General features: G+C 46.4%; 1 protein-coding gene across 4 annotated transcripts in view; it reads left to right on the forward strand.

Annotated features, from left to right (window-relative positions):
• Positions 1 to 23,052, forward strand: part of anks1aa (ankyrin repeat and sterile alpha motif domain containing 1Aa) — a 64,684-nt gene that overhangs the window by 13,035 nt on the left and 28,597 nt on the right. For all 4 annotated transcript variants that reach the window (XM_076740857.1, XM_076740859.1, XM_076740860.1 and 1 more), the window contains exons 4-14: positions 39 to 101; positions 10,215 to 10,511; positions 11,196 to 11,271; positions 11,359 to 11,460; positions 11,553 to 11,639; positions 11,776 to 11,945; positions 12,221 to 12,271; positions 12,772 to 12,901; positions 13,792 to 13,835; positions 14,607 to 14,700; positions 18,514 to 19,007. In XM_076740857.1, the coding sequence (XP_076596972.1) occupies positions 39 to 101; positions 10,215 to 10,511; positions 11,196 to 11,271; positions 11,359 to 11,460; positions 11,553 to 11,639; positions 11,776 to 11,945; positions 12,221 to 12,271; positions 12,772 to 12,901; positions 13,792 to 13,835; positions 14,607 to 14,700; positions 18,514 to 19,007 (1,608 nt within the window). The remainder of the gene's footprint in view (positions 1 to 38; positions 102 to 10,214; positions 10,512 to 11,195; positions 11,272 to 11,358; positions 11,461 to 11,552; positions 11,640 to 11,775; positions 11,946 to 12,220; positions 12,272 to 12,771; positions 12,902 to 13,791; positions 13,836 to 14,606; positions 14,701 to 18,513; positions 19,008 to 23,052) is intronic.

The following is a 23,052-nucleotide window of genomic DNA, read 5'->3' on the forward strand; positions in this document are numbered from 1 at the left end:
CCAAAACCATCGGCCTATCTTCTCTTCCTCCCTCCCAGAGCTCTGTAGACCATAAAGAGTTCAAGCGCTGTGGGCCCTTTGACCCCTATATTAATGCCAAGGTGTGTACACAGTGCTGCCGAAACAACATCTCCCTTTGACGTGCCTCTTTGCTTTCCTGCTGTGCTGCCTTGCTGTGCTTGGGTTTGGTTTGTTGCTGCTGCTTGCTGGGCCACTCTTGCTGCAGAGATATGGGGAGGCTTTTAATTCCACCGCCTATCAGTAGATCCCTTTCCTGGCTTTTGACTCATTTTTCTACTCCAACACAGGAGGTAATCTCTCTGCTACATGTTGCAATACTGTGCAAGCCTTTTGCCCCAGAAAGTTCACCAAATGTCTGCCGTCTGAGGCCACTGTAGCTGATTTGCGAGTGTGGGTGTTCATTTTTTTCTTGGGGTGTTGAAAATTGAGTGAATTTGATCTGAAAACTCGTATAATGTGCAGCCTGAAGCAGCGCAGTTGTTGGCACCACACAGCCGGCAGTAGGAGAATATATTGACTGATAGAAACCACACCATCAGCTGAAGTCTTCTGTAATATTGGCTGCTGCACACTGGTGGATTGTGTATTACTACAGATTGAGCACCAAATAGATGAATTGTGTATTGCTGCAATTAATGATTATTTTCATCAAGGATACATGATTTGTTTCAATTACTGTATTAATGATTTACACCATAATAAACATGACAAATGGTCAGTGCATGTTACCTCAATCCTGTCTGAGCTACAGCTACAAAACCCGAAGAATGAACTTATTCTAACGCACATGGAAGGAAAGAATATTATATATTGAATTCTTTGGGTTTGCTAAGCTGTAAACAACAAAGTTTTCTTTTTCTTTTTCTGACATCAGCACTAAATTGATTTGTTCCTCAATCTGTTCAGAGTTTGAGAGTCTCAGAAAAGTTTGCTTTTCAGCACATTTGTTGACCTCTAGTTTGAGAAGTACAGTTCTAATGGTTTGAGTTTGCAGCCGCAGGAAGTCAGGTTATTTTTAGTTTTCACCATGGTAGCAGCGTGACTCCGGGGATGGCAGTGAAGGTTAGTCCAGCACTTCGGTCCAGACTGAAATGTCTCAAAAACTGTTTCATCGATCGCCGTAAGTTTTGAGCAGATGTTCATGGTCCCCAGAAGATCAGTCCTACTCCTACTTTTCCTCGAGCACCATCATGTGGTTGACATTTGGGATTTTGAGTGAAATCAGGGCAGCTATGGGATGGATTGTTGTCACATTTGGTCCACACGTTCATTTGGGTGCGAACGCCATCATCATTTTTTTCTAAATTGTCCAATATGTTGCTTTATGACGAAATACATGCAAAACTAATTAAAGTCCCATCAGCTGGACTTCATGTTTACTGAGCTATTTAGCGAATCTTAGCATGCTAACATGCTAAACTAAGAGGGTGAACACAGTGAATACTGCTTGCAAAACATTAGCATGTTAGCATTGCCATTGGAAGTATGTAGCATGCTGACATTAGCATTCAGCTCAAAGCACCTCGGTGCCCAAATGCAGGCTCACAGAGGTGCCTGCGCTTAGTTAAATGATAAGGACAAAGGTTTTTGTTATTGATAATTTACTGAGTGAGTAATTAGTATTAGTGCTGCTGTATTACTTCAGAGATCGATAAAATAACCTGTTAAAGATGCGGTATAACTAGTATAACAAGTATATCCAGTTGTCAGTTGTCTCAGTCTTTATCTAATTATATTACTACTACAATACTATGCTAACTTTACCTTTAAGAAGATTCAGATTTAGGGAGCAAAGATGTCCATAAAGGAAACAAAGTTTTTTTTAATCCTGTTTCCTTTATAGTACAGGCCTCATATCAAGCGATTCAACAGCTAGGAGCAGACCAGGAAGAGCTTTAACTCTTTATCTCTTGTTTACATGACTCATCTGGAGTACACCCAGTATACCGTCAGGCTCCTTAATATTCCAGTTTGAGCACCACCCTCAGTGCACTGAGCCACCCGGGGAAGCCCCAGCCTGTCTGCGTGAGGAGGACGGCTGCTCAGCAGACGCCGCCGAGCTGACAGCGTCGCCCCTCACAGTTTGAGCAGTGAGCAGCGCGAACGCGTCGGTCCCTCCGCGATTGCATTTTCAGCAGGCCGAGCTGGAGACCGACCCAGGCCTGTAGATAAAGCTGCACACTATTTTTGAACATTGTCACGTTTCCCCTGGACTAATCTCCTTAGTGTTTGGACGGGATAGCTGGCTTTCTTTAATGCTGCTGTATGTAAGAGTGTGAGTTCCTGCGGTGGTTGTCTTACTTTTTCCGTTTATGGACAGATTTAACATCAAGTCATGTGATCTGCTGAGATTATGGATGATGTCTTCATGTAAACACTTTTAGGATAGTTTCGGACCACTACCTGGACATGAGCCTGAATAATTGAAGCCTTGTTATGAATAAATCAGACACATGGATGCGGCGTGGATGGATGAGGCTGGCTGTGGTCATGGCTGATGGCATCATGTGACTGAGTGGCAGGGGGTGCGTCCTGCCTCCCCTCTCATCACACTCCAGGACCAGAGAGCCATCTCATGAGGAGGAGGAGGAGGGGGAGGAGGAGGAGGATGGGAGCTTTTCAGTGTACCAGTCTCTTTGCATCAGCATCAAAGGAGATTTCCATGCCATGCTTGTCTATGCGAGTGTGTAAATGGGTGTATTTGCCCCTCCTCCCCCTCCTCTCCCCACCTCCCAGTTTGTGCATGAAAGCTCGCGTTGCTGAGGAGAGGAAGAGGTGGGACGTTGTCATAGCAACCGTGTCACGGCTTATCGGCCGTACAGCAGCGGTGGCGAGTGACCCAGTGGAGAGATGTGGCATTTGAGTGGAGTCAGCGAGCCAGACGTGAAGGTGTGCGATGATGCTTTAAAAGGGGGTCTGGGACTCTTGGATGATCAGGACCTCAGTGGTCCCCTTCAGGGCCACATGGGGAATCAGCCTGGCCTGAGTCCAGTTCTGTCATCCTGGTCCAGGAAGCCAGCCAGACTAATGTTTATTCATTAAACTTCTGTCCTCTCTCTGCTGAAAGTGTCTCGAGTGGGTTGGCTCCTTTCATGTTTCCTGCGCCTCAGCGTGGCAGAGCCAACCGCCAACCGCGGGACCTGACCTGGACTGACCCCGCCGTCTGAATGGGGGGGGGGGGGTTGGGAGGTTCAGCGCCTGCAGCTGTAGAAATGTACTGATTAGTTCAGTACAAGTTTATCAGTGACTAAAGATCATTTCTGTCTGGATTATCGTAGAATGAACAAGCGCAATGGAAAACAAAGCCAAACTATCAATGTCCTGTCACATAAAAGAAAGGCAGTGAATCCTCACATTTGAGAACCTTGATCAAAACAGCTGCAGATTCATTTTCTTCCGTTCAAGTGATTGATTAATTAGCTGACCAGTTGCTCCTCATATTTTCCTCGTTAAAGTGGTTTAATGTTCTCCGGTCGCAGCTCCACACAAGATTTTCTGCATCTGTCTGTTTCACGTCGTCGTAAATTCTTTGGGTGTTGAACTTAAACAAGAGATTTAAAGACAATGATTATATTTGTTTTAAAGAATAAGCTCATCTGTAGAAGGATGGCATAAGGCTAATCCAATCATTATTATCATCAGATCATTATTAATACAAACTGTGGAGGAACTCTGGCTTCAGCAGACCATTTTAATGAATGCCTTCATTGACCTCCTTTTTATTAATTACCATACATTCTGTGTATTTCTCTATAATAGGATATAGCCCCTGGTCTGCCTGCACTCGTGTCACGCTACCTCTCACCCAGGCTTCATCTTCATATATAGGTCACGTGTCTAATACAATATATGTTGAGATGAGCTCCTCTGACCCAGGCTCAGATGTCTGGTTGCTCTGCCGACATCAGGCACTGTACGTTAGCCTGGACATATTCAAACGGAACAAAAGTGATGCTGAAGAGATGTCAAATAAGTGCCATTTAACGAAAGTAAAGGCAAAATATTTTGACTTTGAATGGATACGTGCACATCTTCAGCCTGGGAGAGCGTCACGTGGCTTTCTGTCAGGCTTCCTGTGCAGCGCCTCAGAGGGCGGACGGCGGGAAAGTTTCTGATGGCAGCCGCAGAAGTAATTTCCTCAGACTTGGTCACCTCATTATCAGTGGAGCAGAGTTTCCCCTCCGTCCTCGAGGCGCAGCGCACGCAGTCTGCCAGCGCGCTCGTTTATCCCCTCTGTCTGTCACATCAGCGTCCAGCTCTTCCCTCAGCGACACATCACGCCCCCCTCCCTCTACCTTCTGCTCCCCTCCTCATCCTCCAGGACGCGGTCTTGTCTCCGTCGTGCCAAGAAGTGGTTGAAGCACATTTGACGAGCCCCCCGAGGGGGCGTGTTGTTATTTAACGCACGGATCAGGATTCCTCCTTTGTCATGCATTCGCATTTGCAAATTTCAGGGTGTGTCCTCCACGGCACTTGGAGCCATTTGTTCCTGGAGGAGGAGAGTTTCAGATCCGAGACATAGGTATCTAAGATCTTTAAGGCTTTTAGCTTAGCTGTGTTTGGAAAGTGTGTCCCATTTAATCAAGTGGAATATGAAGGAGAAAACTTATCTTTCCTGTAAAAGGCAGAAAAAGTAAAGTGAGCAGAGACTTACAATCTATGGCAGGAAGCCAGTCAGACATTCATCTCCTTACAGGACTGCACAGTGTCCAAATAAAAATCCAATACTGGAGTCAGCCTTTATATTATCGTCGCTGTGCATTTAAGGGAAAGAACACTTCGGGGAATCAGATGAGTATTTACAGGGCTATTGACAAATGGAGAAAAATACCAGGGCTGCATTTAGTCGATTAGTTTCTCCTTTTTAAAAAAAACTCTGACAACTTCCACAGTTTCACAAGGTGATGTCCTTCAGTTTGCCGGTTTTGTCCGACGAACGCTGCAAAACTCAAAGATACTCCATTTAAAATAATGTCAAAATATTGAGCATTTTTGCTTGAAAATAACAAACAATGAAGTTATTATTAAAGTTGTTGTTATATTATATTGTTTTCAGGTTATGAATCCATTAATTGACTGCACTCAGCACTAAAAAATACACAACGTGACATAAAACTGGTCACGCTGTACTTTAAATCCCCTATTTAGCATGTAGAGGCAGTACATAGACATTTAATACATGTTTCTAACACACTATAATGTAGCTGTAATTTGCCAACAACAATAATTCTAAAGGTCACCGATTATCAGAGGTGAGAATAGAAGCAGGTAATAACAAGAAGGAAAACACAGTTGTAATAACTTATGATTATTGACAAATGCTGTACATTAATAAACATATAAAATGTCCTTACATCTGCTCACAACTGCGATCGTAAATCATTTTGGAATCTTTTGAAGGTGCTAAGAATGTTAAAGACTGACGAATAATAAAACCCTCTGACAAACTAAAACTGGTAGACACCCTCTTTGTGTGTGCGTGTGCGTGTGTGTGTGTGTGTGTGTGTGTGAAGTCCATGATTTGTATGAATGTGCAAAAACTAGCTGGGTTTCAGATTGTGACAGTGGGGGCAGGCGTGCAGCGAGCATGGGCAGCCCTTTGGCACACTAGCTGCAACAGCTGCTCAGCCCACCCCTCCACCACCACCACCACCCACCCCTACTACTACCACTACCAGGGGCCAGGGTGACGTAACCGCTGCCTCGCTGCGCCGCCAGCCAGAAGGTCACGTGACCGAGGTTGCTCGTCAAAGCGCGTTACCGTCTCCCGGCCCCGGGTTGTGAGAATCATACCATCATCCTTCCTCTCCGTCACCCACCAGAATATTCTCCAGCACGAAAACACGACGGAGTGAAGCGTCCAGATGTTCCTGGTTAGGGCAGGGTTTATCAATCAGCAGCAGACCCCAGTGGAGATCTTAATCTCCTCTTGTTTAACATGCACTGAGGTCTAAATCAGGATGAGGTTTTCTGCCGTCTGCAGCACAGTAAAGACAGGATTTTCATAAAAGCATGTACTGTCCAGGAAGTCTTGGCTGCGCCGTATGAATTCTAATCTGTGGCTGCGAGTCGCTGGTGCCATTTTGTGTTATAGCCCTCAGAGCTCCGTCTTGTTAGTACATGATTGTTTGACTGCTCGTGTGGGCTGTGGCAGCGCAGCGGAGATAAGGCCGATCCTGTTCTTGCGTAGAGCGAGGTTTCCTGCTGAAAGTCACGGAGTCCTTCTTGCATGAGAACATAAAAGCGTCGCGCAGAAGAATGTTTTGAAATGGGGATTTTATTTGGCTGCAGGGCGATCGGTCTGCTAAAATTAGTTTCAAACGAGGCTACCCATTTTCAGTTCCCCTTGTGCCGTGTTTACTCTTTTTTAATCACCTTAATCACAGAATGTTTTTGGCTCATAGTCTTGTATGTGGATAATAAACCACGCAGCTCTTGTGCCTGGAAGCTGGTGATCAGCTCGTTTTTTGAGTTGCTGTTTGTCGAATGTGTCTTCTGCATCCAGAAGCAGGATTTTTCAGTTTCAGTGTGCAGAAATATTTCTGATCTCCGGCAGTTGTTAGCAATGCACAGAAGATTTTTGCATGGTTATCAGCGGTGACGTGGCATTCAAAACATACAAGGATCGCACGTATGATGCAGATAAAACAACGTTTGTATTGTGCAGCTATTTGAAAATAGCACATTTTTGACTAAAAACACGCTGGATCATATGCACCCACATGAAAACTGCACTAAATTCTCTGTGTTCTCCACATAAATCACAGATAAAGAGTAAAAGTCCACAATAATCTACAGATGCTCCTGGTCCGTCCTCAGTGGGATTGACTTTTATACCCACTACTTGAGCACATTATGTTGCACAAAAGAGCATATATTTAAAAACTACAAAAGCCAAACCATAGTGAAAACACTAGCAATGGAGGTGCTTTTGGGAGTGGGGGGGTGGAAGACCCCCATGTGAATAATACGTGGAGCATAGCTCGCATCAAAGGCAGCAGGGCTCGATGTCTCATAGCTGCTTGTTTCCTATCAGTGAGTCAAGCGGCTGCTCAGCCATGTTTAATGCGATCAGATGCCGGCTGACACAGAGCTGCAGAACGCTGACCGCCGCAGCGTCGGGGGAGACACCCAGTCTTAACATGATCACAGGCAGGTTCGAGGTATCAGTCCACGAGGACTCCTCGCTGCAGGAGAAGGCTTCAGGTGGTAGGAACACACACGTTTACCAAAGTGTCCTGCTGTTAAACCCTGTTGATTTGCATGCTTTGTGTAAATCACCGTATGCTAGATTTGCTCGGATTACCACTGAAGCAGCAGACCTGCATGTTTGAGCGAGTGAATCATGCTGATGTAATCACAGCACGTATGTTTGCCCGCTGAAGTCATCTAAATACTCGGAGTAAATCTCCCTAAAAAGCTGTGTCAAATGCTCGATGGCGCGTCACAGATGCAAGGCGGCGTGCTCTTTCCGCACGCGGTCTCGGCCGTTCCTCGGCGAGTACGCGCAACTTTGAGAATATTGTTCAAGGGGGAAACAAGTGCACGAATCCCACTGATGAAACCACCCAGGCAGTGAAAACCGAGGGCGCGGTGAAAAGCTGTTTTCAACCCTTTTTTTCACGTGTTTTGTTCAGTTAAGACAAGGGTGTGTTTTTTTTCCCAGCCTGCCCCTGTGCTCCCTCTTTTGATAGGCAGGTGTCGTTTTGTTTCTCTAAGCTCCACCTCCTCTCTCTCTCTCTCTCTCTCTCTCTCTCCCTTTCAAGCTGTGACCTGTTTTGCCTGTATGGTACCATACTCACTCCCTCTGTTTGTCCCAATCCCACTCTCTGGCTCACACAATGAAGGAGATACCTGCTGATCCCATCTGGCGCCAGGTCTTTGGGAGAGCGAGCGTCACTCAAAGGGCGACTGACACCTGTCTAAAACTGCCCTGTTGCCTCTCTGCACGACATCCTGTCTTCAGTGGCACAGTTGGCAAGCTCCTTTGGGAGCCACCCAAACGGGCACCGTGCATGTCCATGTGGGGGCTTCTCACGCCAGCTGTCAGCCCTTTGTAGGTGGCTCTGTGTGTCTGGAACAACTGCCTCTCAGAGCATGTGGTTCCACAATAGCTGGCGCTATCTGCCACACCCATCTCTGCACAATCTGTGAACAGAGCCGAAGCACTTAGCGGAGGCTTATACACGCTCTTTTGCACATTGTGAACAATCACATGCTTGCAGTTCTGTCACACCTTCGGAGATTGAGAGCAGTGATTGCAGTGCTCTTTTCCGCCACTGCTAATAATAATTTTGCACCTTTCATGCAAGAAATGCAGCTCAAAGTGCTTTACAACAGAGAAGTGACATTCATCAAGTGCTTTACATAAAAAAAAAGACAGAATGAACAAAAAGCAGCAATAGAAAATGAACAGAAAGTAAGACTGAAAATGAAAGTCACCTCATAATAATAGATAAAATAAGATAAAGATGCATAAAAATAAGAATAGAATGACATAATGAAATAGAATACAGAGAATGTGTAACATAAGATTGAACATAAAACCCACTGATTACTAATATAAAGTTAAATTAGGGTGTGTAGGATGCATAAAACGTGCAGGCACACGGAGGAGTTTCAGTCCTTTATCAGGACTACTGTACAGCACAGCCTCATTATGACGATCCATGTTGTCATTGTGTGTCAGTTGTTTGAATTGGTCAAGAGAGGATTCCCACGCCATCCTCTCAGCTCTGGATTGCACGGTTTGCCCCCTGCTGGCCGTTCACGATAGAGGCCGTCAGCAGTGCTGGAGGTTCTCCGGTCTATTAGACATCGATCTCGCTGCTGCATGCGAGTCGTTAGATCCAATAACCACCACTTACTGAGTTAACATTGTAATTACTGATTTTAATTGCTGTTTGTCTGCTCGTCTGCCAGCTTGTTGTTCTACGGCGAGGATTGTTGAAAACACGTGGCCAAATGATAGGCTGCGAAGATGAGATCATTTTCACTTTTGCACAGACTGAACGACCTCAATGGGAACATTTTTAAGGTGAAGGACGTCCGTTCTCATCCATTAATGGCTGCTGATAGGATTTTTATTCTGATCTTTACAGAGCCCCCTCCTCAGTTTTCTCTCAATTCCAGTGAGTCTGAGAAGTATTGAGTGGAAATGACTTTCAGGCAATCAGCCACGACATTAGTGTTAGATTGGCAAACATGTTGTACTTGTGTGGGTGTTTGAACAATTAGTTGATGTAACGATTCGATGCTTGACAGGAAATCAATCAGCAGCTGTCTTTGAATCATCGATTAATTGCTGAATTGTGAAACATTCTCTGCTTCCAGCTCCTCCAATGTGACGATTCGCTGCTTTTCTTTGTTTGAAGCAAATATCTTTTGGTTTTGAAGTGTTTGTCAGACAAAACAAGATATTTGAAGATGACCCCTTGGACTCTGGGAAATTACTTTTTTCAATATTTTCATATTTTGTAGAACAGTTAATGGAGAAAATAACTCACATTAACAGACAATGCAGAACACTGTAGTTGCAGCTGAAGTGTGAAAACAGTGTTTTTGCCTCTCGTTTAGCTTCTTCTGCCTCAGCTTCCATAGAAACACTGCCGTCAGAGTGCAGAGCTTGTGCGAATGCAGCACTCGTCTCTTCCCCTTCCTTCTTTGTTGCTTCTGATGTGTGAACAGAAACAATAGTTTTGTCTCTGCAGGACCAGGTCTCACTCATTGTCCCTGTACAACGTCCGTGACGTTCTGATCTCTTGTCCAACTGGCCCACGTCTCTCTCGCTAATTCCCCACCTGTCTCAGAGCCTCTGCCCCTCTGCTAGCACCCTGCTGCCCCTGGCACTCAGTGCCATCCCCAACACCTGTCCTCATTAGTCCATGTTGTTCTGCCAACCAGGCATGCCCCCTCCCCTCTCTGCCAGATATTCCCCCCCAGGCCCTCACTATGTGCTTCATCGTGGTTGGTGCTTTTTCATGACCTTTTTATCTGCTAATGGTGCGGGCTCTGTGCACTGATTGGTTTAACCTCACGATGACTCCACTGAGTCACCTGTTCCTGCTCATTAACAAACATGACTCAGCCCTTCTCTGCTCATCTTCTTTATTACATCTACTTGTCAATTTGTTGTGTCCTCTTTGTTCCCGTCTCCCTGTGCTGTCTCTCACCCGCTCATCCACCCTCAACAGAACAATGACAACGAGACGCCGCTGCACTGCGCTGCCCAGTACGGCCACTCCCGGGTGGTGCGGCTGCTGCTGGAGGAGCTGACGGACCCCACCATGAGGAACAACAAGTTCGAGACCCCGCTGGACCTGGCCGCGCTGTACGGCCGCCTGGAGGTCGTGAAACTGCTGCTCAGTGCCCACCCCAACCTGCTCAGCTGCAACACCAAGAAGCACACGCCGCTGCACCTGGCCTCCCGGAATGGACACCTGTCTGTGGTGGAGGTGCTGCTGGACGCCGGCATGGACATCAACTACGAGGTGTGTTTATGGTCTCTGTGTGTGGGTGTGTATGTGTGTGTGTGTGTCTGAACTTAAAAGCTTCAGTTTGCAAGGCTTTCTTAACATGCTGTCAAGGCCCAAATCATGTTGGGCAACTTAATCTGTTCTTGCAGCACTTCCTCTCGCTACTTCCTACTAAAGCTATGAGATTAAATGTAAAACTCTTAAGCTGTGTTTGCAAAGGAGCTGCTGTGGTATCAAAGCAGAGCCGGCCTTGCTCCCCCTGGTGGGCCCTGTGGCGGTGACTCTGTACCAAACTGTGCCATCCATCTGTCTGGAGATGCTTTCCCCTTCACTCTGTCCTCCTTTCCACTGAATCGAGGATGTGGAGTCTATCCAGTGTCCTTCAGGCCTTGCGTCCTGCAGGTTTCCATTAGTATGGCCCCCTGAGCTGGAAAATGCTTTGATTCCTCAACCACATAATTGTCAGTGGAGAAGTGGACCGGGTGGTGGGCATAAATCCGGCAGTGGCCGTACACTGTGTTTATCTTATTGAAATGTGGGTGCTAGAACTGGACTGCTGCAGGTTTAACTCAGTCTGATTCATCTGGTTATAGTAGAAGGAAGCATGTGCTTTAATTTTCATAGTAGTTCGTGTCACACATGGCCGCTCTCTCTCCATGCCTCTGGCTCTTTATGCGTCTGGTTTCATTTTCTGCTCAGACGGAGAAAGGCAGCGCCCTCCACGAAGCAGCCCTGTTTGGGAAGACGGACGTGGTGCAGAAACTTCTCAGTGCAGGTCAGACTTTCGTGCCATGCGAACAACATTTTCATCACTCCCGCGATTAGCAAAAATCACACTTGACTGTTTTCTAACATTCGTCAGGTATCGACGTGAACATCGTCGACCAGAAGGGCCTGACGGCGCTGGACACCGTCAAGGACATGCCCTCCCAGAAGAGCAGAGAGATCGCCGCTCTCATCCTAGGTGACGACCAAACGTGAAAACAGAGAACTGAGGTGGGAAGTATCCTCTTGATTTCACCAGCTCTGATACAATCTCCCGTTTGCCTGTTGCAGGTCACATGACTGGAAAACCCCCTGACATTGAGCTTCCCCCTCCACCAGTCCCTCCGCCTCAGGAGAGTCCCAGCCCACGGAAAAAGGGTAAGAGCTGCCAGATGTTAGAAGAGTTGGCTGTTTGAACTGTTACAGTTCAAACAGGAAGCACAGAGCAGGAAGAATGGGTGGTTATCTATCTGTGGTTGTCCGTCTGTGCACCTGATGTTCATCTGCGTTACAGGTGATCTGGAGAAGGTGAGTGAGTTGATCTCCGGGCTGGCCCCGGGGCCCGAGGAGGAGAGCCCGTACGAGGCTCTGTTCGAAGCCACCTCTTGCCACTCTCTGGACAGCCTCACCAGCGGCAAGTCCTCCGACAGGGACTCTGGACGGCCGGACAGTGACGCCGGCAAGGTCAGCAGTGGTTAAACTGAAACCCACCTGCACACACGGACAAACACACATGAAGGCAGCTCGTCACAGAGGGTTGTAGGGGATGAAACACAGAACTCCCACTAGAGGGTGATAGTGGTCCTCTATCAGGACTGGGCCTCAAACACCTCCAGAGTTACACCTCTTGTGGTGCAGAGTGGATGTGCAATGCATTTCCTTAGCTTGATCTCGCAATAAAATAATGACAGATTGGCGACTGTATATTTATTGCGTTTTATCTCCCTCATGATTTACAGAAAGATCGCCTGGTCCACTCATCACATCCTGGGCCTGGTCACGAAGAAGAGGTAAGCTCAGAGGTGACGAGCTAAGATGGCAAAGCGCCGCAGGTTCTCATATGAACTCGTCTCAGCGCAGTTCATGCGAGGCTCATGGCAGGATGGTCATAGCAGTTAGTCACAGGGACTGTTGGAAAATGATTATCTTCCACTGAGAAAGCGAGTGCTTTCTAGCCGCGACCCCGTCACCGCTGTTCTCATCACGGCCGCCGCTCAAATCAAACGACTTCTTAATAAATATGCATCTGAGCGCGGCGTGGGATTCAGGCAGCGGGGGCGTCAAAAGAGGAGAAGTGAAGTGGAAAAGGGAGTGAAGACAAAATCAGAGAACCCGTCTGGCCTCAGCTGAGACATGAAGGAAGTTTCTTTATGCCAGAGCATTCTCCAGTCTTTCATTGTACCAGCTTCAGTGAATGCATCCCAAGTCGCCTGTGCGTTACACTTTCTTTTCTTCACCTTCCCTCCCTTCATTCTCCTTGCTTCTGCTCTCTTTGTTTCTATCTCTGCAGGCTCTGTATACTAATAGCAGTATTGATGAGAGAGGCGAGCTGGCGGAAGAGGAGGATCACACATATGAGTTATTGCTGACTGCACAGACCAAAGTCCCACCGCCCAGCCAGGAGTCCCAATCCAATAAAGGCAAGTGTGTGCTTTAAGTATAACCCAGAGGGAGGAGGCGGCTCAGTGAAAAAGTATTTCTTTGTTTACATTCGAAGGTTTTTAAGAGATGTTCCGGGGTAAACTACGCTGACTTCACCACTGCGCGCCCGTCAGTCCTGGCAGGATTATAGCAGAGTTGGTGAAGAGCTGGAGCTCATTTTCCAAAGTACTCCTTAAAACCCCACTGATGCTGTCCGAGCAGTCTGAATACATTCCTGTCCTAACCAGCGAGAGAGCCTACACGCACATGGTCAGCCCAACCACTTCTGCCTCTCCATGAGCAAACCCCTCCTTTAGTTGTGGCTGATGAATGGCACTGCATGTAATTGGATTAAATGGGATTAAATTAGGAGGGCATTTGGATCCCTAGCTGTTGATGTAGATGTTTTAAAACCATCCCCTCAGGCTTTCCATCTTAGTCAGCTTCACTCGCACCATTAGAAAACCTCCCTGAGCTGAAGGGTTGCAGTTTAATCGCTGATGTCATCATGCCTCCCCTGTATGGTCAAATGATGGCGTTTGGTTTTCTTTTTGTTTTGTTTTTTTGCTTCCACTCTGGAGTTGGACAGAAATGTTAAACGAATCGTTTTCAATCTGTTTTCAAACTGCTTTATCATGTCTGCACACCCAGCGCTGTTTAAATGGCAGGCAGATTAATCTAAAGTCTGTCTGACTTGTAGCCCGATATGTGGCCATGCATAATGCATGCTTTTATTGTACTTGGCTTTCTTTTTCTCTCAGCGTGTCTCTCCTGACAGTCTGAACTGGCGAATCCATTTTGTGTAAGGCTGAAGATATGTAGAGTCATTGAACTCTGAATGGATCTTTCACCGTCTGTGTCCTGACTCCTCTGTTTTCTGTCTTCTTAGATGAGAACACCACTACACAGTCTTCCAATAGCGTCCTACCTCAGGTAAATATAACGCTCCTCCTTTCATCCTCCTCAGATATTATACATCTTTCATACTTTGGCTTTTTAATGCCTTCCAGTTGCCGTATCCTTTCATGAAATCTCTGCACGTGCAAGATGCACAAAAAACCTATGGATGGAGTTTTGACAGTCAGAGAGCACTGTCCCTGCTGCAATTTGAAATACATATCTGGAGCATGACCATACGACCACAGCGGGGTTATATAATGAAGATGGAGGTCTCGTCACAGCCTCGGATTGAGTCATATGTCAGCGGAAGGCAGACGCCGTCCTAAACTGGCCCCGTGAACCTGCCCGCTTTAGTCATCGTCCTTTCATGTCTTATTTTACGAGCCTTTGCTATTTATCATCCTCTTAGCAGCCTTTGTTATTGTTGCCACCCACATTGAACCCCACCTGCTGCCCACAATATCTGCTCACATCCTTTATTTCAAGCTCCTATTGGATTAGCTGTGCTCCTCAGCTGCCTAATCATAATAAACGAGCAGCGTGGTGTCCTCTGTGCTCTAATCTACAGCCTCATGAGCCCAGCCACATCGTGGCTGATGCAGGCGAACCCGCCACCAATGCCGCCTGCATGGCTCAGTCGGATAGCATCTCTGCTTCACGTTAAGCTAGCTGAATAATTAGCCGGCTTATTAATTGGTCAATGGCAGATGCTAATATGATTGTCTGGAACCAAAGGAAGTGTTTGGGAGGTAGGTTTCGATTGGCAGGTGTGAGTAAACTCTTTCCTTCTCTGTCCCACTTCAGCGTAAACCCACTGCCCCAAACGACCTCAGAGCCCCAAGCAAGGCGAAGGACACCCTGCACCCGCCTGGACGGGTGGGCCCACGGGCAACAGGAGGTGAGTTTGGCCACTGTCCACAGATCTTAGTAACCTAATAAGGAACAACAACTGCTGCTGGCAATCCTGTGAGGGTAAGAAAAGATGGACTGGACACATCAGACTCGGGAAAAGACAAGCCAAGCATGTCAATGAAATGGTAGAAATGCACTTGAGTTTGCAGGGTGAGATGGGTTTGCTTGGATTAGCACTGCCAGGGAATGCATGACTGGCATTCTCGAGCAGCAGAGCGGATTTGGCTCGGCGGGAGCAGGCTGATTGACATGCCCTGGCAAGTGCGCCAGGCTCGTTTCATTTCCAATATGAAACAGAATTCTTGATCAGATTGTGACGCTCCTGTCTCAGATTCTCATCCCGCTTAAGGCTGGATTTGCCACGTCATCCAGTCAAGAATGGAGCAGAGGTAAGGAGCATGGCCTCCGGGTTTTTGCCGTTACACGTCTTTATTGAATAATTATTTTTGGAGCATGTTTGCAAAAGGAACTGCAGACAGAAACATGGGAGGCGAGCTGATTTGATGGTGCTGTTTACAGCAGGAAGCAGCTGTTTTTTCTTAGTTTTGGGGCTCTTGTTTAATTCTCTCTTTGTGGTTGTGGGAAAGAGTTTGAAGTTATTTTGTCCCAAAATAATTTATAGATGTTCTGCAGCAACATTGGTATAATAAGTCTGATGATGACAGTTCAAACTAAGAAGACCAATTTTCAGCATTTGGTTTCTTGATTTATTCTTATCCTTTATGTGGATTGTTAAATTTGGACCAGTGGACGCGTTGTTTTACAGCCAGGAGCTATAAAGCCATAAACTGTATTCTCAGTTTATAATGAAATATGTCTGACATCTTGATAAAACCAGTGGAGATGTTTAACCCCACTGAGTTTAAATATTGTGTGACAGTTATTGTTAAAAGATATTGTTTTCCTTGCATATTATCCTTACAGACTCTGTTATACTCTCCTCTCCCTTTTTAAAGCCACAGCAGCCACGTGTTTGGTTTATATGTGAATACCACTTTGCAATTTTTCTTCCCTTTTCCGTTTCTGTTTGCACATCAGCAAGTTACGCTTCCCAGTTTTGTGTTTTACAGAAATCCCGGCTGGGCCTAAATGTTTATTTCTGCTCATGTGGATGTGGTTTTCACTGCGTTTGAGGTCCGAGGTCCTGCGTTCTTGTGTCAGGGACCAGACCTCAGCACTCTGCGGCAGGTGGAGGATATTAATGCACGGTCAGCGATACCAGGGTGTTTATCATCTGCCACAAACGCATCGCTGTCCTCAGCAGGAATATAGTGTTCCCCAATAGATTTCCACCTCTGTGGCATCCGTTTTATTGGGCCTCCGAGGGATACTTCTGACGCGCAGTAACATCCTATGATTATCTGCAGATAATAATAAACGCGGGGTTTCCATTGTACACAGTTAGAAACAGAGACAGTGAAGAAGTTCGATACTTCAAAGTCAATCCTTATTTAATACTTGCTACTCATTTAGTTTTTGTGCAGCTTCCTGCACTTTCAGCTCTCCCTCACGTTAAAAAGCCTGCCGTGGTTCATCCAAAGCTTCAGAAATGTGAAGCTGTTATTGCTGTTATGAACTGCAGAGCTAAAGATGGAAAGCACCTATTTGGCAACAAAACAACCAACATGTTTACACAAGCGTTGCTTTAACCAGACGTATCAGTTTAAGTACTGTTTGTTTGCTTGTTTGCGTGGTTGTAATTATTAGTTTCTCTCATGTATTTGGTGCCTTTTTTACATCATTTTACGTGATGTTATGTACAACCCCAATTCAGAATATGATAACTTGCTAATCCTTTCTCACATATATGCAACTGAAAACAGCACAGACACAATATATTTAATATTTTACCTCCTCAACTTCATTGATTTTTGTAAATATCTGCTTATTCTGAATTTGTTGGAAGCAACTCGAGCAACTAAAGACTGGGAAAGTTGTGGAATGCTCCAAAAACGCCTGTTTGGAAGATTCCACTGGTAAACAGGTTGATTGGTAACAGGTGATAGTATCATGATTGGGTATGAAAGGGACATCCTAGAAAGGTTTAGTCATTCAGAGCGAGGTTCACCACTTTGTGAACATGTTGTGCAGTACATGACCCAGAGTTAGAAACGTCTTTGAATCTCCATTAAAACCAGAGCAGAGTTTCCTCAGGCAGAGCGCGAACTGACTTTGGTCTGTGTGGACGGAGGAGTGACAGCCAGCGGCGGCACTGCAGCGTCTGCATAGCAAAACATGACATCATTCGTAACTGTCGTTGCCAAATGAAATACACATGCACACCTCTGCGATGACCTCACCCGTCTGCACGAGCTGCAATAACATCTGACCGTGTCTTTGCACATTTTCCACGAAAGAAGCGGCCTCTGAAAGGGTTAACGCCGCGCGAGATTGTTGGAACCACACCGATGTGCTCATTGGGCGTTCACACTCCCTGGCTGCCAAGGAGAAGGGTGGGTGTTTGGCTGTGCTCCTGACATATGTGCACAGTACACTCACTCACCCCTCATTACACACACAAACACCCACACACACTTTTCCTACATGATCAAGTGTTTGGAAATGTGTGAAAAGGGAGTTCAGGGCGTTGTTTGGGACATTCAAATGGCCCCTGAAACGGTAATGGGGCAGTGTGGTCAACCCGGAGTGAGTCTGCGTATCAAACCGTTGCTTCCCTCCCTCGTGTTCCGCAGATACGACTCCTTCCCCGCCAGCTCTTTTCATGTTTTCAGGCTTTTAACAGCAGCTTGAGCGATAGCAGAGCGGCGGCGGCGGCCGAACATCAGCTGAAACTCTTCTGTGAAGGACAAACAAAGTGTTGCAACAGGTCACTACTTTTCCTGCGGTGTCACTGCCCCAGATTCCCTGTCACCAAACACCCTGACCCTGTCACCCTGGCAGAGACAGTCCACACAAACACACACACACACACACACACACACACACACACACACACTCCTTCACCATGTGTCACCGGGCTAATTATCAGGAGTCTGGCTGCTGGAGGATGGGGTGATTCAAATTTCCATTCCTGAGCCACCATTAGGGTCTAGAATTAGAAACCAGAAAACACAGAGGGCTGCTGGTCACACGGCAGACAACAGCACGCATCACGACAGAGCAGAGGAGGACGACTGCAGGACCGCACGTCGTCCTCTCGCGGCTGATTTGATTGCTGAAAAGAGGCTTAGGTGGCGCTAATTCCTGAGGGAGAGGGAGGAGGAAAATCTAATTGCTTTCAATTGCTTTTGCCAGTCTGTCTCATTAAGGAGTTGTTTTCGTTGGAGAAGGCAGACGATGTAAGTTTCACTCCTCTTGATATTTCAGAGTCTTGTTAGTTTTCTGTTGTGTGTTCTGGCGGGTTTTTTCCGTCCGGTGGTTGGCGGTGGTAGTAATGTGTACTGTTATTCGGTTGCTTGGGGCAACTCTTAGTGTTGTGTCAATTTGGGGGAAAACGGCCCAAACAGACAAGTGGGCCTGTGAGTCGAAGCCAGTGACGAAGATGACGAGCTTCAGCTGCCTGTTAGAAAACGCAGCCAGTCAGGCTCCGGCAGATAGTCGTGAGACGGCTGCAAGCTGGGTTTGGAATTCTGTTATTTCTCCAGCCAACATACGCCTTCTCTTTTTCTCTCCGTCACTCCTGGTAGGAAACAATTACAGATCTGTTTCTGGGCTCGTGTGGGCGGTTTCTTATTAGCCCTGCTCTCAGGATCTGCCCCTCAGTTAGAGGTCCACTCTCCAGCCCTCACATGCGACTCTTTCTTCACTGACTTTGCCCGTTCTTTCTCTCTTTCTGTAGATAACTCCCAGCTCGGCCAGGATCAAGGAGCAGGTGTGCCGGAGCAGTTCACCGGCCTCCTGCACGGGTCCTCTCCCGTCTTCGACTGCCGCGAGGAGCCCTTCAGGCTTCCAGGTGTTCAGCCATCCAGCCAGGGCCAGCCAGAACCCAAAAAACCCGCTAAAGCGAAGCAGGAAGCAGCAGCTGCTGCAGCGCCACCTAGCCGTCCCAGCATGGCCGCCATCCTGACAGACTGTGATCCAAAAGCAATTTACGCAACTGTGAACAAGGAGCCCAGGGACTCAGGGGCCGGGGCCGGGGCTGCCGTTCGGATGCGCCCTCCCGGGGACCTGAAGCTGGCACGCAGCCTCTCCAAGTCTGACTCCGACTTGCTCGTGTCGCCTCCTAGTGAGGAGGAAGGAGGACTGGGAAACCGTAGCGAGTCTGTTTCTAACTGTAGCACTGGCAAGAAGAGGCTGGAGAAATCTCCCTCTTTCACCTCGGAATGGGACGAGGTAAGTGTTTGGTCTCATCCTATCAGGACATGAAGCGCTGCTCGTGTCACTGTTAGCTGCTTTAGCCTCTGCAGACTATTAGAGCCCGGCCGATATTATCTCAGATATATTGGTGTCTGCGTGTATGTTGCCCAACATGCACTGATATGAAAACTTTTTTGTTTTTACCAAACGTAATGCAGAAAAATGATGTTCGAGGTAATTTCTAATCATTAAATTCCAGGTGAAGTGAAAGTATCGGTCGGGCTCTGAAGACCACAGCTCATTATTGACTAATGTGAACGTTTCTTAAAGGTGTTCAAATGCAGCAGTTTTTCAATGATTTAACAGCAAGATGTTTCATCAGCACACGGAAGAAGAGTTTGATAAAACTTTTCTGAAAAACTGGAAAACCGAAGATACAATTCTGAAACATATGAAAGAATATATTGAAACTGAATTTAGTGAGAGGATTTTTTTCTAAAAATGTGTCATGAAGAGCCACAGGGAGCAAGCCAGCGATATGTGGAACACGTGCATTTTATGAAGCCTCGCTACAATAATGCACCAATATCATGGACACAGATATTAAATCTGTTATTTCAACAGTCGATTTCAAGCATCAGTCCAAATACGTGCGAGTTGTTTGAGCGTATTGTCTGGGATTCCCCTTGTGTCTTCTTTGTTAGGCTTAAGTGAGCTTGTCCTGCAGCCAAAAGACATTTGTCCTCAGCTAGAAAATTGATTGAATGGAAACCTCAGTATCTACTGTAAACAGCTCTGTTGACTGCAGTCAGCTCACCTGTTGGCGCCGTGCAGTTTGAGCTCTACCTGCAGCTCTTCAGCAAACACAGTGACAGTGACGGAAAACGTGTTTGCACGTGTGCACGGTCCAAGTATTTAGATTAGTACAGTTCATTATTCAGAGTTTTCAGTTTGCGTCTTATGTTCTCCCCCCAAAAAATTGAAAATTTTCCTTGGCCTTAAATGGGTGTATTTTTATTTCCTCAATCCTGTCTTGTGTTCGTTATCACGGCGGATATTCATAGCTAAATATACCCCTCCATTCAGCACTTTAATGCTTTGTCTGGGACGTAGATAAAGAGCCGAGTGGAGCCACGGAGAGGAGAGATTAGAGGAGACAAGAGGATGGGGATAAAACAGCCGAGGAGCCGGGAGAGTAAGACAAGAGACGGAGATTTGGAAATTGAGATTCGGGGAGAACGTACACGCTGCAGATCTGTCTCACTTCAGCTGTTGTCTCCGTCTCTTGCAGAGGCTTCAGAAACCAACCTGAGTTTATGTGAAGGCATCACGAAACACACCACTGAACGAGAAGTTTTCACAGAAATCCCCCTTCTTCTTCTTCTTAAACTATGCTGCGTGCGTCGCATTGTTAGGTCCGAATATATTTCTTTAACACTATATAAATATTCATCCTGTGAGATCAGAGCATAAGTCTGAGCAATTAACATGATTTCCTCTTTATGCTCTTCTCCCACAACAATCCTCTTATTGTTAGTAGGATTAATGATATCCTCCAAGCTTCTCAATCAAGTGTTAGCATAAGCTATCCACTAGCGTCTCAGCTCCGCTCCCTGGCTTTGTTAGTATTCTGCTCCGTTTCTGCCGTTGAGAACATGCATCTCACAACTTTTACTCCACTGCCGTGAGTCCACGAGAGGCGATTTACACGTTGCGTTTATGATGCCAGATGGAGCAAAGCACGGGCTCAGATAGCACCGCTAATGCTTCCCCTCCTCAGCGAGGAGATCATATTGCTGCCTGGTGTTCCTTTTACATGACCCTATCTGAACAGCCCCGGTGAGCTGAGCTGATGGCTTTTGAAGTCGATATCTTGGCCGTGGTTTGTGTGCCGGTGGTAGAAGTCGTCCGCTTATTTGATCACCTCGCTAACCTCTCCAGTATTAGGAGGCCGGTTGGTTGGTTGGTTGGGGGATGCTGTGACTGTGTGTGGGGAAAGTGAATGAAATGCAAAACATCTGTGCGTAGGTTTGATCCATTGTTGACTCACCACTGATAATTATTACACTGTGGGATTTGATTTTCTAGCCTTTAAGACAGTTTTTTTGCAGAATCTGAGCAGTTCTGCACACCGAAACCTGAATCATGTATTACTGTTGCAGCATTTTGCATCACCGTGTAATGTTTACGACCTCCTCACCAGCCGTTGTTGTTAGATCTTTTCTCTAATTTGCTCATTTGCTTGTCTCTACTGTCAAAGTGTGACTGTATTATTTATGTCAGTGACGTGCAGCCGTAAACGGCGCCAGCTGTTGTGTTGATGTTGCCGCAGCTCTGCGCTCGCTGATGGAGCTTTATAGCCGCCATGCTAAGCTGTAGTGGAGGAGAACGTCTTTGAGGGGCGTTTGTGCATGACAGCAAATTGGCCTGATGTTTGTTGTGGTCCCTGGTCCCTGCCCTCAGTTGGGCAGGGACCAGTACGCAAGGCCTCTAACAGGAGCTCAGCAAAGTTCAAAACACTTGTGTGGCCTGAAGGCAAAGCGCAGCACCTTGGCAGCGTGGCTCCGTCTTTCTTGTGTACAGTCTGTGTAACCTTGTCTTTGGGGTTTTATAGCCGTGAGCGCCACAGTGGAGGTTTTCGCCTTGATCTGCTTCAGCGCTGCCAGACGTTAGCAAACATAACTTTAGTTTATAGTTTCGTCAAAGCGTGCCAAGGGAACACTCATTGCATATTGAAGGTAGTATTTTACTAAAGTTACTACAAATCAAAAACAAAGACTGACCTTCAGTGCGTCATCAGTAGTACAGCTGTAGTGAGCAATGCAAAGCGATGCCAGAGTGTGACTTGTGTGCTCATTCGAGCTTGAATTTTTAGCAAATAGCAATTATTCCGTGATTCCTGGACACTGTTGTAATGAGATATATCAGCCAATATTGGCTCATGGCAGGTAAATTGATGTATATATCAATATAATGACGTTTTGTCCAGTATATTTCTCAAATTTAAGGGACTTGATCAACAATCTTTAGTCAAATTAGGGGTTTTGTGAAGAAAATTAACATTAACCAATATGCCATTATATCAATATCAGTCAGGCTGTAGTAGTATTGTCCTGTTTAGAGTACCCTGCATTATGTTTTTCTGCATAGTCCTCAGGGCTGCAACTAAGTACTATCTACAGGCATGACATACATACTGTCAATTGCAGATCTGTCAGTTAAATTTTGTGAATGATGATTTTGTCAGCAAGTTGCCCAACCAGTAAAATAATCTGCTAAGCTGTCTGATAGTGATTGTTATGGTAGAAATTGTTGTCATACAAACAAATGCTTGTGGCCAAGACACACGCTGAGCTGATAGTTTTACAGCTTTACAACATGTCAGTGCTCTCTGGTGGACAAACTATGGAATGATGACACCGTCTCTAAATGACCTCAGACCTGGTTGAACACCAGCTGATTTATTTACAATAAGCTGATTGGCCTGTTTGATTAATCCTGAATCCAAATGTACCAATACTCAAAGTGTGGTCTTATTTTAACATTGTTTATTATTCATTACTCATTTCAAAAGTCAAAAATCCAAAGTCATTCACTTCTAACGATACAACAGAGGCAGAGGAAAGTTGCTGCGTTGCCATCCCTCTGCAGAGCAGTGTGGGTGATAAGGTCAGTAAAGGGGAACATTTGGTGTGCTTGAATCTTGTAATTCCCCTTTCAGACTTTCTGGTCGCAGGCAGGGCGCTGCGCAGTCTAATTATCCAGTTTAACGAACACCTCACCTCCTCAGACTGTATCTGAGGGATGTGGCCTCTGAGAGCGTGACAGGATTAAGGCGGGCATGACATTATTCGGTTATTGGAGCTTGCCGCTCTTCCCCGATGCCCTCAGCAGGCAGTAATAATCCTGCAGCTCTTCTGTTGTCTTCTCCTGGGGGCGTCTGCACAGATGAACTGAATAGACCGAGCTTGAGAATTGATCAGGCTGTATAAGGAAGAGACTGTGGAGGAGGAGGCAAGACAGAAGGTATCGCTGTCCTCTTGCACAAGCATGCCCTCCCATGTGGCAGGAGAGCAGGCTG

This window comes from Chaetodon auriga, chromosome 10, assembly GCF_051107435.1.
Source record: "Chaetodon auriga isolate fChaAug3 chromosome 10, fChaAug3.hap1, whole genome shotgun sequence".
NCBI lineage: Eukaryota > Metazoa > Chordata > Actinopteri > Chaetodontiformes > Chaetodontidae > Chaetodon > Chaetodon auriga.